General features: G+C 45.5%; 1 protein-coding gene across 2 annotated transcripts in view; it reads right to left on the bottom strand.

The window, feature by feature from the left end:
• The window catches only part of LOC134350923 (FHF complex subunit HOOK interacting protein 2A-like), a 70,150-nt gene extending 68,779 nt beyond the window's left edge, over positions 1–1,371 (bottom strand). Inside the window, exon 1 of one of the 2 annotated variants that reach the window (XM_063056766.1) lies at positions 1,034–1,371. In XM_063056766.1, coding sequence (XP_062912836.1) covers positions 1,034–1,078 — 45 coding nt within the window. In that variant the 5' untranslated portion in view covers positions 1,079–1,371. The remainder of the gene's footprint in view (positions 1–1,033) is intronic. The other variant, XM_063056765.1, reaches the window with a different exon arrangement.
• Positions 1,372–17,052: the final 15,681 nt, after the last annotated feature.

Genomic DNA, 17,052 nt, shown 5'->3' on the forward strand with positions numbered 1-17,052 from the left:
TACCACAACTTCTGGCTGTTGACCCTTTCCCTTGAGAACGCTGTGGACCCAACTCGAGATATCCCTGACCTTGGCAACATACCATGCAGGTATCTCACATGCACAGAATCCCCTATCATTAATGCACTCCTCTTCTCTCTCTTTCTGAGCCACAGAGCCAGCCTCAGTGCCAGAGATCCAGTTGCTGGAGCTTCCCCCGGTAGGCCGTCCTGTCCCCACAATGTACTTTACTTATTATTCAGGGCTACAGCCACAGGGGGACTCTGCCCTGTTCTGTTTTCCAAGAGAGCTGTGGAACTCAACCACCATGTCTATTCAAGAAAAGGGTTAAATAATTTTCATACTTTAACAGAGCTAAGGGATGTGGGGCTTGTGCAGGAGAGTAGTGCTGAGGTAAAAGTTGTGTTCTTCCTAAACGGAACAAGGGGATAACTAGCCTCCTGGAGCTTAATTTATATTCTTGGATTAAGTTAACTAGGATGTGGTTCCTTTATCTAACGCTATTAAACAACAATCCCACAATAGTAATCTTTCAGTCCCTGGAATGATTGCCGGAACCTGTACGTTTTCCTTACAGTTTTTCCACGTTTAAAGTTGGGTGGTCCTTTAACACATTCTCTCTGTAACACCCCCCCCCCCACCGTCTTTTATTTTCAGTGTTTCATATTCTCCTTCCTTAAAGTCTCTGTCATTATAATCACATTTTATTTAACTGTGGTTTTGTGGTCTAATCATTATCGATCCAGTGGGTTCAACAACAGAGCCCTGCTGCCACTTCCCCCCAAACCCACTATCCCGGTCACCCATGCTTTCTCCCCCTTCCCTTCATCCACAAGGAGAGGGAGACCCCGCACTCCCCCGCCTCCCTCTCCCTGCTGCACCTTTGCCGAGTTCAGCTCGCCACACGGGCCGCTCTGCGCCGATCAGCCCCGGCTTCCTCCCCTCTCCAACCCCCCGGATGAGCTGCGAAGGCCCGGCTAGACGGAGCTGAGGACCCGCTGCTCGCCGCCCGGCCTCGGCCCCAGCACCTCACCGTCTCCACGGCCTGCTGCAGTAGGGCACTCAGTCTGCTCAGCATCTCGGGAGCGGGCGACTCCTTCCCCGGAGTCCGTCCGGGGCGGGAAGCGGCGGAGGAGGCGACAGGAGAACCCGAGGACTGGGCCTGACCTTGGAACCTGCGGTTACCCGGGAAACGGGGAGGGGAAGAGAGGAGCAGATGGGAGAGTTTTGTTTGGTGAGTTTCGGGGGTGGGGGAGAAGAGCAGAGGTGATGGAAGGGGTGAGAGGGGAGAATGTGGGGGAATAGGGAGGGGTTGAGGAGTGGCGGAGAGAACAGAGCGAGGATGAGTGAGGAGCGGGGAAGAGATGAGGGTGAAAACGGAGGGGAAGATGGTAAAGAGTGAGGGGGATGGGAGTGGGAAGTGAGTTGGGGAGGAGAAGGTCGTGAATGAAGGGGAGAGGTAAGGGAAATAAGGGAGGAGAATGTGGGTGGGAGGTGGAGAGTGAGGTGAGGGTGAGTAGGGAATAGGGGTGGGGAGAAGGAAAAGGATGGAGATGAAGAATAATTGGGAATAGAAAGGATTTGGGACTGGATTTCACTCTTGGTGCAGGTACAAGATAGCATCAAACATTGGTAATTTGGTCTGTTTTTACCATTCTGAGTATTTTTGTTACTTAACTGCCTGGGAGACCCGTTTCCCCATCGCGCCTTTGCTGACTATTCAATTGTCGCTCTTCGCTGCTCTTTCCCTGCAATCGTGCTCTGTATTGATTACTTTAGATTCATTTGACATGTATTCAGGACAGTGTTGGGAATGGACTGCTGACAATAAAGCAGTCCGTTTGTCATTTTAGCATGAAAGTTGGTGCTTTGAGGGTGACTCACGCACTCAGTCTATTTACAGAATCATATCCTGGTGACAGGCCCTTTGGGCCAACAGGACCATGCCGACCAGATTCCTGCTTCAGCTGGTCCCATTTGCCAGTGTTTAGCCCAAATCTCTAGAAACCTTTCCCATCTATGTACCCGTCTTTTCAATGTTATTAATATGATGCCTCCCTCAACTATTTCCTCTGGCATTTCATTCCGTGTACCAGAACAGAATCAGATTTATTATCGCTGGTTTATATGGTGTGAAATGTATTGTTTTGCAGCAGCAGTACAATGCAAAAACAAAGTTATTATAAATTATGTAAATAAATCAATAATGCAAGATAATAAGCAATAGCAAGGTGGTGTTTATGGACTGTTCACAAACCTGATGGCAGAGGGGAAGAAGCTGTTCCTGAACCATTTAATCTGAATCTTCAGGCTCATGTAACCCCTCCCCAATGCTTATATATTATAATCCCTTTGTAATAAAGATCTACATGCAATTTGCCTTCTTGACTACCTGTTGCTTCAGCCTCCCAATTTATGAGATCCCTTTGAACTTCGCTCATTTTCAGTCTCTCCATTTAGAAAATAATCTGGCTTTTGATTCCACTTACTAGGGTGCATGAGCTCACACTTCCCCACGTTAAGCTGGCTTTGCCAGGTTTTTATCCAGTCGTTCAATCTAACTGTTGCAGAATCAGCGCAACACACTTTTCCACCTATTTTCCGATCATCGACCAACCTGGAAAGCATGCGTTTCATTCCCTCCTCCAGCTTGCTAAGGTAAATAGTAAACAATCGGAAGATTACTCCTATTTGTTATGTGTGCTTTGAAACATACAGAGAAACGTGTCGTTTGCATTGACGACCAGCACAGTCCAAGGATGTGCTGGGGCAGCCCGCAAGTGTCACCGTGTTTCTGGTGCCAAAATAGCTTGCCGGCAACTTATTAACCCTAACTAGTATGAAGTTGGAATGTCGGAACACCCAAAGGATGCCCACCTGTATATGCAAACTCCTTACAGATAGCAGTAGGTATGGAACCCCAAATCTGCTATGCTACTGTGTAATCTATGGGGTACTTGGTAGTTACATCCCTTCCAATCCGATCCAATCGGTTGTCCGTTGAAATCCGATGACGACGTCCACTCCTTTAACAGTGAGATCTTTGATGACTATACAGTCCTATCCTGGACCCACAAGCTCTATTGCAGGTGGGACATGTATATGTGGTAGTGGTGGCAACCATGACTGCATTTCTCCTGGCTCTCTTCTGCTGTCTTCTGGTTGTTCTTTCCATCTCCAGAATAAGAACCCCGTCCCTACGCAGTTGTCGCCAAGTGGTACGGACAGCAGCAACCTCCTCCAGGTCCTCGCTTCAGCCTAAAATGGACCCACTTATTCCAACTTTGTTTTCTATATGACAGCCATTTTTCAATTCATGCTTGTACACCTACTAGATTACCAGAGGTGTAGACGGAGAGGACAGCCAGCTGCTTTTCCCCAAGGAGGCAATGGTTAATACTTCCTTTTGAGGTGAGAGGAGGAAAATTTAGGTGAGATGTCAAGGGTTTTTTTTTTAAACAGAGAGTGGTGGGTGCCTGATTGTAAGAAACATGGAGGGAAAGACTAGATTGATCGTAGTGTAGGTTAAAAGGTCATCACAACTTCGTGGCTAAAGGGTCTGTACTGTGCTGTACTGTTCTATGTACACTTTGTCCAATACTACAAGCTTCTAATTTATGTACCAGCCTCTTGTGTGGCATCTTGTCAAATGACTGTTGTAAATCTAAAATCATATACAGCGGCGGGGTGAGGGGGGGGGGTAGGAGAGAGCCAGCAGGACAGGATTTTTATTTAAGCTTCTCTTATTGGCTGACTAGTTGTGCAGTAACTTGGACAATAAAAGGAAGGTAGGGTCAAGCAGAGCAGCTACTGTGAGAAAAGACCAGTGTCGGAGAGGAGAGCAGATACCTTAGTTCAAGAGGCTTTGGTGAGGAGCAAGTAAGAATTAGATAAGGTTTCTCGATTCCTGTTAATCAGTAACATTTGAACCTAGTACAACATTGCAGTCAGGGCAGTGGAATGCTCCTCCTGCAAGATGGGGGAAGTTGGGGAACCTCACGTTCTGTGGGATGTGCATCCAGTTGCAACTTCTGATAGACCAGGTTGAGGAACTGGAGGTGCAGTCAGCTGTTCTCAGGATCATCCCGGATGCTGAGGATGCCATAGATGAGAGCTTTAGTGAGGTGGTCACACCGAAAGTGCAAATTACAGATCGACGGGTGACCACCAGTAGAAGGCAGACAATGCAGGGTTCTTCTGTGGCAATTCCCCTCACTAACAGGTAGGTATATCTCCTTGGATACTGTTGGGAGGGAATGACCTTTCAGAGGCCAGAACCAGTGGCTGGGTCACTGGCACCACGCCTGGCTCTGAGGCAACAAAAGGAAGTGAGGCAGAGTGATTCATGACTGGTGTCTGGATAGTAAGGGGAGTAGACAGTTCTTTCTGTGGCTGCAGTGGAGACTCCAGGATGGTGTGTTGTCAAGGACATCTCACAACAAGTGCAGGTCATTCTGAGAGAGGAGGGCGTGCAGTTAGTCGTCATGGTACATACTAGTCCGAGTGACATAGAAACAGAGATGATGTCTTGCAAAGAAGTTTTAAAGAGATAGATAGAAAGTTAAAAGTGGGACTTGTGAAGCAATAATCTCAGGAGTACTACCTGTGCCACGTGAGTGAAGGGAGAAGTGGATACATAATGCAGTTCAATATGTGGCTAATGAGTTGGTGCAGGAGGGAGGGCTTCAGATTTTTGGATCATTGGGTTCTCTTCCAGGGCAGGCGGGTCCTGTACAAACAAGATGGTTTGCATTGAAACTGGAGGGCAATGAATATCCTCACTGGGTTTTGCTACTCAGGGAGGTTTAGAGTAGCAGTGGGATGGAAATCATGCCAACAGGGAACAGGTGGTAGGTTGAAGGCAAGAAAAAGGGTATGCGAAGTGAGATTGAAAGGAAGGACAGCAAGAGACAGGTTAATAATCGTGGTGGGAGTGATGGGATGAAATGTGTTATTTCAGTGCTAGGAGTATTCTGGGTAAGGAGGATGAACTAAGACCCTGGATCAGTCCACGGAATTATGATGTTGCTATTACAGAGTTGTGTGAGGGACAGGACTGCCAACAGAACGTTACTGAATTTCATTGTTTTAGACGTGATTGAAATGGAGGGGACACTTAAAAGATGTAGAGAGGCTGCTCTACCGATAAGGGAAAATGTAACAGCAGTACTCAAAGTACATTTAAAACAAATTTTAATGAGAAACAGCGCGGTGTAGGCCCTTCTGGCCCTTCAAGCTGCAGCACCCAGTAATGAAGATAATTATAGGTATTCTGGAAAGGTACTAAATTGGGAGAGAGCAAATTACAACGGATAGGAGGGGTACATCATAAGCACAAGAGGTTCTGCAGATACTAGCAATCCACAGCAAAACACACTCAAAGTACTGGGGGAACTCAGCAGGTCAAGCAGCATGCATGGAAATGAACAAACAGTCGACATTTCAGGCCATGGCGACCTGAAGAAGTTTCTCAACACGAAACTGTTGACTGTTTCGTTTATTTAGAAAGGAGGGGTGTTGATTGGGAGCAGTTGTCATCAGACAAGTCCACGTCTGACATGTGGGAGTTGTTTAAAGATCAGCTGATCAGAGTTGAGGATTGGCACGTTCCTGTAAGGACAAGGATGGTATGTTAAAAGAACCTTCGATGACCCCAGAGGCTCTAAATTTAGTCAGGAAGAATAAAAGAAACATAGATGTATAAAGTTTAGGAAACTAAAATCAAACTGGGCCCTTGTGGAATATAAAAAAAGCAGGAAAATGCTCAAGCAGTGATGTTAGAGAGTCCAAAAGAGGCCATGAAACTCCTTGGTAGGCAGGATCAAGGATAAGCCCAAGGCATTTATATTTCTATTAAATAAGGATAACTAAGAAGAGGGTAGGTCCACTCAAGGATAAAGGACAGAATTTGTGCTTGGAGTCAGAGTAAGGGGCTGAGGAACCAAATGAGTACTTTGCCCCTGTATTTACCAAGGATAAGGATTTATAGGATAGTGAAGGCAGAGTTGGGTATGGTAATGTGAATGTTTTGGGATATTTTGAGATCAAGGAGGAGGTAGTGTTGCATCTTCTGAGAAGTATTAGGGGGTATAAGACAACAAGATCTAATGGTAGCTACATGCACAAAATGCTGGAGGAACTCAGCAGGCCAGGAAAAGTGTACAGTCGACATTTTGGCCGGGACTCTTCAGAAGGACTAATGGTATTTACCCATGGAGTCATAGAAATGTACAGCACAGAACAGACCTATCAGCCCATCTAGTTCATGCTGACCTATTTAAACTGCCCACCCCCATCAACCATGATAGTCTTCCTCACCATCCATTATTAAAAATAGCAAGTGAGCAAGTGAGGGCTTTGACGTAGATCTTTGTGTTTTCACTAGCAACAGGCAAGGTCCCAAGGATTAGAGTGTGGCAAATGTTGTGTCTTTGTTCAAGGTAATTATATTGTAGGCCAATGAACCTCACGTCACTGGTAGGGAAACTATTGGAGGAAAGGAATGGCCTATTGAGGGAAAGAAAGTCTGCCTTTTTGCAGGGCCTTACATGCCTTACAAACTTGATCGAGTCTTTTGAGGAGTTGACAAAGTGCTTAATGACAGTGAGGCAGTGAATATCATCTACATGGACTTCAGTAAAACATTTATAAGGTCTCTTGTAGGTTGATTCAGAAGGTAAAGATGCATGAAATGCAGGGTGAATTGCAAAGTTGGGTTTCGAACTGGCTTGCTCATAGAGGACAGAAAGTAGGGGTGGGAGGTTGTTATTCTGACTGGAAGTCTGTAACCAGTAGTGTTCTACCAGGATTAGACCTGGGAACTGCTATTTCTAATCTTATCAATGACTTGGATGAAAATCTAAATGGGTGGATTAGCAAGTATGCAGATGTCACCAAAATTGGTGAACTATCAACAAATATAGCAGATATACGTTTGTAGATAAGTTACAGATGTGGGCCGAGGAGTGGCAGATGCAGTTTAATCTGGGCAAGTGTGTGATGCACTTTGGGAGGTCAAATTAAAGGAAAAAGTATACAGTTAATGGTAGGCTCCTTAACAGCTTAGAGGTATGGAGGCATGTTGGGTCCAGATCCATTGATCACAGAAAGTAACTAAGCACGTGGGTAAAGTGGCAAAGAAGGATATGGAATGCTTGCCTTCATTGGTAGGAAATGGAAATCATTCTGCAACTATGTAAAACTTTAGTTAGACCACATTTGAAGTATTGTGTGCCATTCTAATCACCCCATTATAGATGGTGCTGGTGAACCACAGTGACATTCTGCAGGCTACATACTTTATGGTGACACATAAGTACTTTGATAATAAATTTACTTTGAACTTTGAACTAGAAAGGAAGTGGGGACTTTGGAGAGGCTGCCAAAGATGTTTACCAAGATGGCGCCTGGAGGGTGTGAGCTATAAGGAAAGGTTAGACAAACATTGGTTGTTCAGAGGCTTAAGGGAGACCTGCAAAAGTTCTTTTTTTAATTATGAGAGACATAATTTGGGTAGACATTCAGAATCTTTTCTCCAGGGTAGAAATGTCGAACACCAGAGGACATGTTTTTTCTACACCAAAGTGATAGGTGGCTCAAATGAGTTACCGGGGTAGAGGTGGAAGTAGGCAATTGGTGAAGTTTGGGGCCTTTAGGTAGACACGTGAATATGAAGGGAGTGCAGGGATGTGGATGATACACAGGAGGAAGACATCTAGCATAAATTGGCAGCAAGATCAGTGCAATATTGTGGGCTCAATGGCCTGTCCAGAGCTTTAATATTCTTTGTTCTATATTCACCTACAAGTTCTCCTTGATCAATTTTCCCTGTCATAGCTTCAAAGTATTTGAGTAAAGCTGTCATACTTAATTTAAAGTTCACACAGAGTGGTGGATGCATGGAATTCACTACCAGTGACGATGGTGGAAGCAGATTCAACAGAGTCTTTTAAGAGCCTCTTAAACAGGTACCTGGAGTTTAGAAAAACAGAAGGCTTTATGCTAGGGAAATTCTAGACAGGTTCTAGAATAGGTTACATGGTCAGCACAACATTGTGGGCCAAAGGGCCTGTAATGTGCTGTAGATTTCCATGTTCTATGTTCTAACATTTTATAAAACCATGTTAATCAGGTTCAATTCTAATCACCTTTTGCAAATGATTAGACATTTTCTCTTTAATTATTGACACTAAGGGTTTGCCAGTAATAATTGCCCTATATTTTCCTGTCTTCTAGCTTCCCTTTGAACATTGTGTGTTTTCTTATCTTCTAGTACCTGCCTGGAATTTACTGCATGTTGAAAATGTTCAACCAAGAGTATCAGATCCCAGCACTTGGTCTGTTGGGATCTTTTGTCTGCCTATAGTCCTGTGACTTTCTCTGAACTTTATTCCTTGGGATATGTGATTGAAATTTGTCTGTGTGTTATTTTTGGGATATTTGCAGTGCACCCCTCCCCATGGTGAAAATTGCAGAAATGTATTTTTACACTTGCAATCTCCTGGTTTCCTGTTAGGAATTCACCAGCTTCATTTGCTTGCTCTCACACTTACTTTAGATATCTTTTTTTTCTGTAAGTATACCATTAGAAACTCTTACCATTTGTTTTTAATATTATAAGCAAGATTTCTTTCAAAATCAATTTTCTCCCTTCTGATTCAGTCTTTTGTTGCTGGATCCTAAAGTATTCCCAATCTTCTGGCTAATTCCAGCCCCTGCCACTTTATATGCCCTACTTTTCTGATTCAATTCAAGTTAAATTGTCATTCAGCCATACATGAATTCCCATGAATACAGACAAACGAGGCAATGTTACTCTGGGGCCAAGGTGCAAAACACAGTACAGACAGTCACACACAGCACAAGGCACACAGATAGCACGTACAAGATAGCAAGCACGTGTAAGATATCAGTAAAATACAGGCACAGAAAAAAAAAATCCAGAACGAGTCCATGAATGCCAAGCAATCAGCAGTTGACCACAATGCAGCTTGTCTTCCACACTGAGCTGCGCCACACTGCCCCCGGTGGCGTGCACTGGCTCCAACGCCTCTCTCCTGGCAGCTGTAAGCAGATTGAAGTGTCCCTTAGCAGTCTACGAACCTCCTGGTTCATCCACAGCTTGAGGCCCAGACTTCAACACAACCGGGGCCACGCAGCTCCCCCGACGCCCGCCAATGCCATCCGCCAATAAATAAGTGAATTGGGCTTGCAGCATTCCACGTTAACAATATCCGAAAGGGTCCAGCGCTCACAAGAAAAGCGACTAAGATGATTACTCACGATTAGACTGCACGCCCCCTTTACGCACTGACTCCACCGCAGCCCTTCTGATGCAAGCAGCAGCACGACCGTCAAGATAGGTCGGTCAAGTCACTGAAAAGTAGAGGTGGAGGTGTATGCCTCGTGATCAATTCCTTGGGGTGTACTAATATTGCCCACCAGACCGCAAATACCTTGCAATTAAGTGTCAGCCACTTTACCTGTCGCGAGAATTTTCAGCGATCTTTTTGGTAGTGGTGTACATGCCAGCTCAGGCTAGTGTCAAACAGGCTGTAGTTGAACAGACATGAAACAGCACATCCTGATGCCTGCCCCATCATTTTGGGGGATTTTAACCAGGCCAGCTTGATAAAACCACTAAATGATTATTATCAACATATTACCTGTGGTACTAGAGGAAATAACACACTGAATCACGGTTACACTTGGTTCAAGACTACCTACCATGTTATTCCATGCCCACACTTTGGAAAGTCTGATCACCGGGCTATACTTCTACTCCCTGAGTATAGGCAGAGACTGAAGACTGCAGCACCAGTAGTGAGGACCAAGAAGGTATGGACCAGGGAGGCACTGGAGTGTTTAGGGGCCTGCTTTGAACCAGTGGACTGGACTGTGTTTAGGGAGTCGCCGTTGAGCCTGGATGAATATGCCACAGTTGTCACCAACTTCATTATAACCTGGGTGGGTGAGTGTGTGCCTACAAAAACTCATTGTATGCTATCATACCAAAAACCGTGGATGAACCGAGGGGTTCGTAGTCTGCTGAGGGCTAGATCTATGGCATTTAAGTCTGGTGATCCAAGTCTGTGTAAAAAAAAGCAGGTATGACTTGCGGAGGGCTACTTCAAGAGCCAAGAAATAATTCCTGGAGATGTTGGAGGTGACATCGGATGCACGTCGACTCTGGCAGGGTTTGCAAGACACTACTTCCTACAAAGCAAAATCCAAGATAATGAATGGCAGCGATGCTTCACTACCAGACGATCTCAATGCCTTCTATACCTGCTTTGAAAAGGAGGATAAAACCATAACCATGAGGATCCCTGTGATCTCTGTCTCGGAGGCCGACATCAGGCTGTCTTTCATGAGGGTGAACCCTCTCAAGGCGGCAGGTCCCAATGGAGTACCTGGTAAGGCTCTGAAAACTTGTGCCAACCAATTGCTGGGAGTATTCAAAGACATTTTCAATCTCTCACTGTTACAGTCGGAAGTTCCCACCTGCTTCAAAAGGGCAATAATTATGTCAGTGCCCAAGAAGAGCAGGGTGAGCTGTCTGGAACAGCTGTCATCCAGTAGCACTCATATCTACAGTGGTGAAATGCTTTGAGAGGTTGGTCAAGGCTAGAATTAACTCCTGTCTCAGGAAGGACCTGGACCCACAGCAATTTGCCTATCGCCACAATAGGTCTACAGCAGATGCAAATCTCATTGGCTCTTCACGCAGCCTTGGATCACCTGGACAATACAAATGCCTATGTCAGGATGCTGTTCATTGACTATAGCTCAGTGTTTAACACCATCATTCACACAGTCCTAATCAAAAAGCTACAGTACCTGGGCCGTTGTACCTCCCTTTGCAACTGGATCCTCAACTTCCTAACCGGAAGACCACAATCTGTGCGGACCGGAAATAACATCTCCAACTCGCTGATAATTGACACTGGCACTCCACAGGGATGTGTGCTTAGCCCACTGCTCTTCCCTCTCTACATCCATGACTGTGTGGCTGGGCATAGCTCAAACAGCATCTATAAATTTGCTGATGATACAACCCTTGTTGGCAGAATCTCAGATGGTGACGAAAGGGTGTACATAAGCAAGATATGCCAGTTAGTTGAGGGGTGTCGCTGCAACAACCTTGCACTCAATTGTCAGCAAAACCAAAGAGGTGATTGTGGACTTCAGGAAGGGTAAGACGAGGGAACAAAAAACAATCCTCATAGAAGGATCAGAAGTGGAGAGAATGAGCAACTTCAAGTTTCTGGGTGTCAATATCTCTGAGTACCTAACCTGGATGCAACATATTGATGCAGACAGCGGCTGTATTTCACTAGGAGTTAGAGGAGATTTGGTTTGTCAACTAAAACACTCGAAAACTTTGACAAATGTACTGTGGCTGCATCACCGTCTGGTATGGGGAGGGGCTACTGCCCAAGATCAAAATAAGTTGCAGAAACTTGTAAAATTAGTCAGCTCCATCATGGGTACCAGTGTCCAAGACATCTTAAAGGAGCGGTGCCTTAGGAAGGCGGCATCCATCATTAAGGATTCCCCACCACCCAGGTCTTGCCCTCTTCTCACTGTTACCATCAGGTAGGAGGTGCAGAAACTTGAAGGCACACAGTCAGCGATTCAGGAACAGCTCCTTCCCCTCTGCCATCCGATTTCTACATGGGCACTGAACCCACTACTTCTTTATTTCTGTTCTTTTTGCATCATTTATTTTAACTTAACAATTTACCGGTAATAGACATATATATGCTTAATGTAACTCTGCTTTTTTCCTCTATTTATTTATCATGTCGTTCATTGCACTGCTGCAGTAAAGTTAACAAATTTCATGACATATCTTGTGATCCTGCTAGCTTCAAGTTAACATTACCCTTGACCTACTTTGATAACCACAGATGTGCCTCTTTCTCATTCTAACTGGGTTAAATTCCTCTGAGTGTTAAAGGGCCTTCAACTCACCATTCCCATGTTATAGACCAGCTGCTTGAACAGCTAGTCATCTACTGATCCTGTTCTTTCCCATTCCATTTTACACAACTCCATTTTCACACCATTATATTTGCCCGTATTTAATTTAAAGCAATGGCTTTGGTCCTGTATTGTCTGCCGTCCATTTGCATTTGAAATTTTAAAATGTTATGCTCACAACTTCTTAGGGAAACTTTAACCACAAGGTTTCTGCTGCACCCAATGACCCTGTGATCTCTGTCTTGGAAGTCGGCAGCCCTTGCAAGGTGGAAGGCCCTGACAGAGTACCTGGTAAGGCTCTGGAAACTTGTGCCATCCAACTGGCGGTGTAAGCTGCCTGAACAACTGAACAACTATCAGCCAGGTGAGGCGACACTTCACCTGTGTCAGCTGGGGTGACATACTGCGTCCGGTGCTCCCGGTGTGGCCTTCTATGTATTGACGAGACCCTACGCAGGCTGGGAGACCGTTTTGCTGAACACCTACGCTCTGTCCGCAGAGAAAGCAGGATCTCCCAGTGGCCACACATTTTAATTCCACGTCCCATTCCCATTCTGATATGTCTATCCACGGCCTCCTCTACTGTCAAGATGAAGCCACACTCAGGTTGGAGGAACAACACCTTATATTCCGTCTGGGTAGCCTCCAACCTGACAGCATGAATATTGACTTCTCTAACTTCCGTTAATGCCCCTCCTCCCCTTCTCACCCCATCCCTTATTTATTTATTTTATATATTTTTCTATTTTTCCCCCCTTTTTTTTCTCTCTCTCTTTTTTCTCCCTCTGTCCCTCTCACTATAACTCCTTGCCTGCTCTCCACCCGCCGGGCTCCCCTCCCCCCTTCTCTTTCTCCCCAGGCTTCCCGTCCCATGATCCTCTCCCTTCTCCAGCTCTTGACTCCATCCCTCCCCCTCCTGTCTTCTCCTATCATTTCGGATCTCCCCCTCCCCCTCCCACTTTCAAATCTCTTACTATCTCTTCTTTCAGTTAGTCCTGACGAAGGGTCCTGGCCCAAAACGTTGACTGTACCTTTTCCTATAGATGCTGCCTGACCTGCTGCGTTCACCAGCATTTTTTGTGTGTGTTGCTTGAATTTCCAGCATCTGCAGATTTCCTTGTGTCTGTGAACGATCAGCCAGTAGTGCTCACATCTTGGTGATGAAATACTTTGTGAGATTGGTTATGGCTGGAATCAACCCCTGCCACAGCAAGGACCTGGACCCATTGCAATTTTCCTATCTCCAAAATAGGTCAACGGCAGACACAAATCTCATTGGCCCTTCACACATCATTAGGACCACCTGGACAATACAAACATTTATGTCAGGATGTTGTTCATTGACTATAGCTCAGCATTTTACACAATCGTTCCCACAGTCCCGATCAAAAAGCTACAGAACCTGGGCCTCTGTACCTCCCTCTGCAATTGACTCCTCGACTTCTTAACCGGAAGACCACAATCTGTGCGGATTGGTAAAAATATCTCCCCCTCACTGACGATCAACACTGGCGCACCTCAGGGGTGTGTGCTTAGCCCACTGCTCTACTCTCTCTATACCCATGACTGTGTGGCTAGACACAGCTTAAATGCTATCTTTAAATTTGCTGATGATACAACCATTGCTGGGAGAACTTCAGACGGTGACAAAAGGGCGAGGGAGTACGAGGGAGCAAGATATACCAGCTCACTGAGTGGTGTCACAGCAACAACCTGGCACTCAATGTCAGTAAGACCAAAGAGATGATTGTGGGCTTCAGAAAGGGTAGGACAGGGGAACATGAACCAATCCTCATAGAGGGATCAAAAGTGGAGAGAGTGAGTAATTTCAAGTTCCTGGGTGTCAAGATCGCTGAGGATCTAACCTGGTCCCAACTATAAAGAAGGCAAGACAGTGACTGTACTTCATTAGGAGTTTGAGGACGCTTAGTTTGTCACCTAAACCACTCGAAAACTACAGATGTACTGTGGAGAACATTCTGACAGGCTGCATCACTGTCTGGTATGGGAGATTGGGGCGAATGTTACTGCATAAGATCAAAAGAAGCTATAGAAAGTTGTAAGATTAGTCAGCTCCATCATGGGAACTAGACTCCAGAGTGTCCAGGACATTTTCAAGAAGCGGTGCCTCGGAAAGGCGGCATCCATTGTTTAGGACCCCCATCACCCAGGACATGCCATGTTACCATCAGGAAGGAGGTACAGAAGCCTGAAGGTACACATTCAGTGATTCAGGAACAGCTTCCTCCCTTCCGCCCTCAGATTCCTAAATGGACATTGAACCCATGAACACTACCTCACTTATTTTAATTATTTCTGTTTTTTTGCACTATTTTTAACTATTGATAGGGATCCGTTAGCCTCGTGAGACCATGGATTTGCGCCTTGGAAGGTTTCCAGGGTGCATCCTTGGGCAAGGTGGTATGGAAGACCAGCAGTTGCCCGTGCTGCAAGTCTCCCCTTTCCACGCCACCAATGTTGTCCAAGGGAAGGGCACTAGGGCCGATACAGCTTGGCTCCGGTGTCATCGCAGAGCAATGTGTGGTTAAGTGCCTTGCTCAAGGACACACCACGCTGCCTCAGCTGAGGCTCGAACTAGCGACCTTCAGATCATCGGACTAACACCTTAACCACTTGGCCACATGCCAACACTTTAACTATTTAATACATGTACAATACATATATATATTTACTGTAATTGATTCTTATTTTTTCTATTTATCATGTACTGCAACCACTAAGTTAACAAATTTCATGAAAATGTGGTAATATTAAAACTGATTCTGATTAATCTATCCTTGTTACTCATGGCCAAATATGAAATAGGCTGTACTCGGGAGGGTTCTATAACATACTGTTTTAAGAAGCAATATAGATTGTGAAGAAGGTAATGGCAAACTACTTCTGTAGAAGAACTTGCCAAGTACAACTGTAGTCATGGACTATGATTGTCATACGACATGGCACATCATCAATGAATGAATGACTATACTGAAATCTCCATGACAATGGTACTTACCCAACTGTGCTGCTCCCCAATGAGAGGCTACATTTTTGGGGACCTAAAGACCACTCCCACCCATGTCTTCTTTTCCTGAACAGAGAACTGGCAGATGGAAATTAATTCGAACAAGAGCAGTGATCTACTTTGAGAAGATAAACCGGGGAGGACTTGCACAGTAAATGTAAAGGCCCTGAATAGCGTACCAGAGGGTACAAATACATAAATCCACTCTACACATTGTACATGGTGACAGAGGTAGACAGGGTGGTGAAGAAGATGTTGGCTTGTTTGCTTTCATCAGTCAGGGCACTGAGAGCAAGAGTTGGTATGTTATATGATGATTGTACAAGATGTTGTTGAGACTGCACTTGGAGTATTGTGCACAGTTCTGCTTGCCACACTACATGATACCATACAGCTGGAAAGGATTCACAGTGATGCTACTAGGGCTGGAAACTGGAGAGGCTGGGACTTCTTTAGGTGGCAGAGGCTGGCTTTATGGAGGTATGTGATGTCATGGAAAGGTACGTCGCATCTGGAGTTTCTCCAGTTAGCGGACGATTTCCCTCCATGCCTCTCTGACGTAGTGGGAAATCGCGTACGAGGCAAGTTACAGCAGTGGTTTGCCATTGCCTTCCACCGGGTGAGTTTCCAAAGAGATCATCAGCTCTTAACCCAGCACGGATGGAAAGCGTGCAGGGGAGCTGGCTGGATTCGAACCCGGGACCTTTTGTCCCGAAGTCCGACGCTGATGCCACTACGCCACCAGCCGGGTCTGTGATGTCATGAGGGACGTAAAATGATGGTCACAGTTTTTTACCCCCAGGACTTTTTAAGATTAAAGTCTGTCACAAGTCTTGTGGTCCATCAGGCTGGTGCTTATGCCGGTTTCCGTGGCATGAAGTGACTGAGAGTACAAGACCCCTCCCCCCGGATAGGACGCCAGTCTGTCACAAGGTTAACCTCCAGCATTTTTTGCCGGTACCCATTCTCAGCTGGGTAGACTGGAGGATTGTGTGGTTAAGTGCCTTGCTCAAGGATACGCATGCTGCCTCGGCCGAGGCTCGAACCCACGACCTTCAGATCGCTAGTCCAATGCCCTAACCACTTGGCCATGCGCCACACATGCCCAGGATTGGGGGGGGGGGGCAAATCCAGAGTGAGTGTAGGTGTAAGGGGAGAAGGGAAAGATTTAGAGTAGACCTGAGAGCAAATGCTTTGTTATGGAGCATGGTGGATTATGGGACAAACTGCCAGAAGAGGAGGTAAGGCATTTTAACAGATACATAGAAAGATATAGAGGGATATGGGCCAAATTGACACAAAAGGGAGAAGTTTAGGCAGACACTTTGGCCAACATGGTTGAGTTGGGCCAAGGGGCATGCTTCCATGGCCCTATGCTTTCAACCCAAATGCATTCTACATTACTGCCCACTAACAACTAACACAGCTCCTGTCACTGTCATTTCAAAGTGTTACCTAATAGTTTTGCTAGTTAAGTAGGAAGATGGAACAGTACAGCACATGTTGTTTTGCAGAACTAGCAGCTAAACGCCTCACTAAAAATAATCCCTTCTGCCTACACAACGTCCATATCCTTCCGGTTTCTGCTCATCCACGTGCTTATCTACGAGTCCCTTAGACACCTCCATCATATTTGCCTCTACGGCCGTCCCTGACAGAGCATTCCAGGCATGCACCACTCTCTGTGTATAAAAATAAATGCCCCACACCTCTACCCCTCTCACCTTAAGTTCATGCTCTCTAGTATTAGACATTTCAATGCTGGGAAAAAGATAATGGATGTCTATGTTTTCTGTGATTTCTTTAACTCTTCTTGAAAGGGACATATGTTGGACATGTTTGAAATGTGATGTGCATATCTGCTCCTGAAGTTAAAGACTGCTTCCACCATTGATGATGGCAGCTGGCTGGGGTCTGAACAAAACGAGCGACTGTTTAAAACCCAGTGGATTTATACTAAGTGTTAGTGAAGAGTGACAAGTTCGAGAGTTTCTGCGTTTGCTGATCAAAACAAAACAGTTTTCCATTTGTTCATTTTC

The sequence above is a fragment of the Mobula hypostoma genome, chromosome 8 (assembly GCF_963921235.1).
Source record: "Mobula hypostoma chromosome 8, sMobHyp1.1, whole genome shotgun sequence".
NCBI classification, from domain to species: domain Eukaryota; kingdom Metazoa; phylum Chordata; class Chondrichthyes; order Myliobatiformes; family Myliobatidae; genus Mobula; species Mobula hypostoma.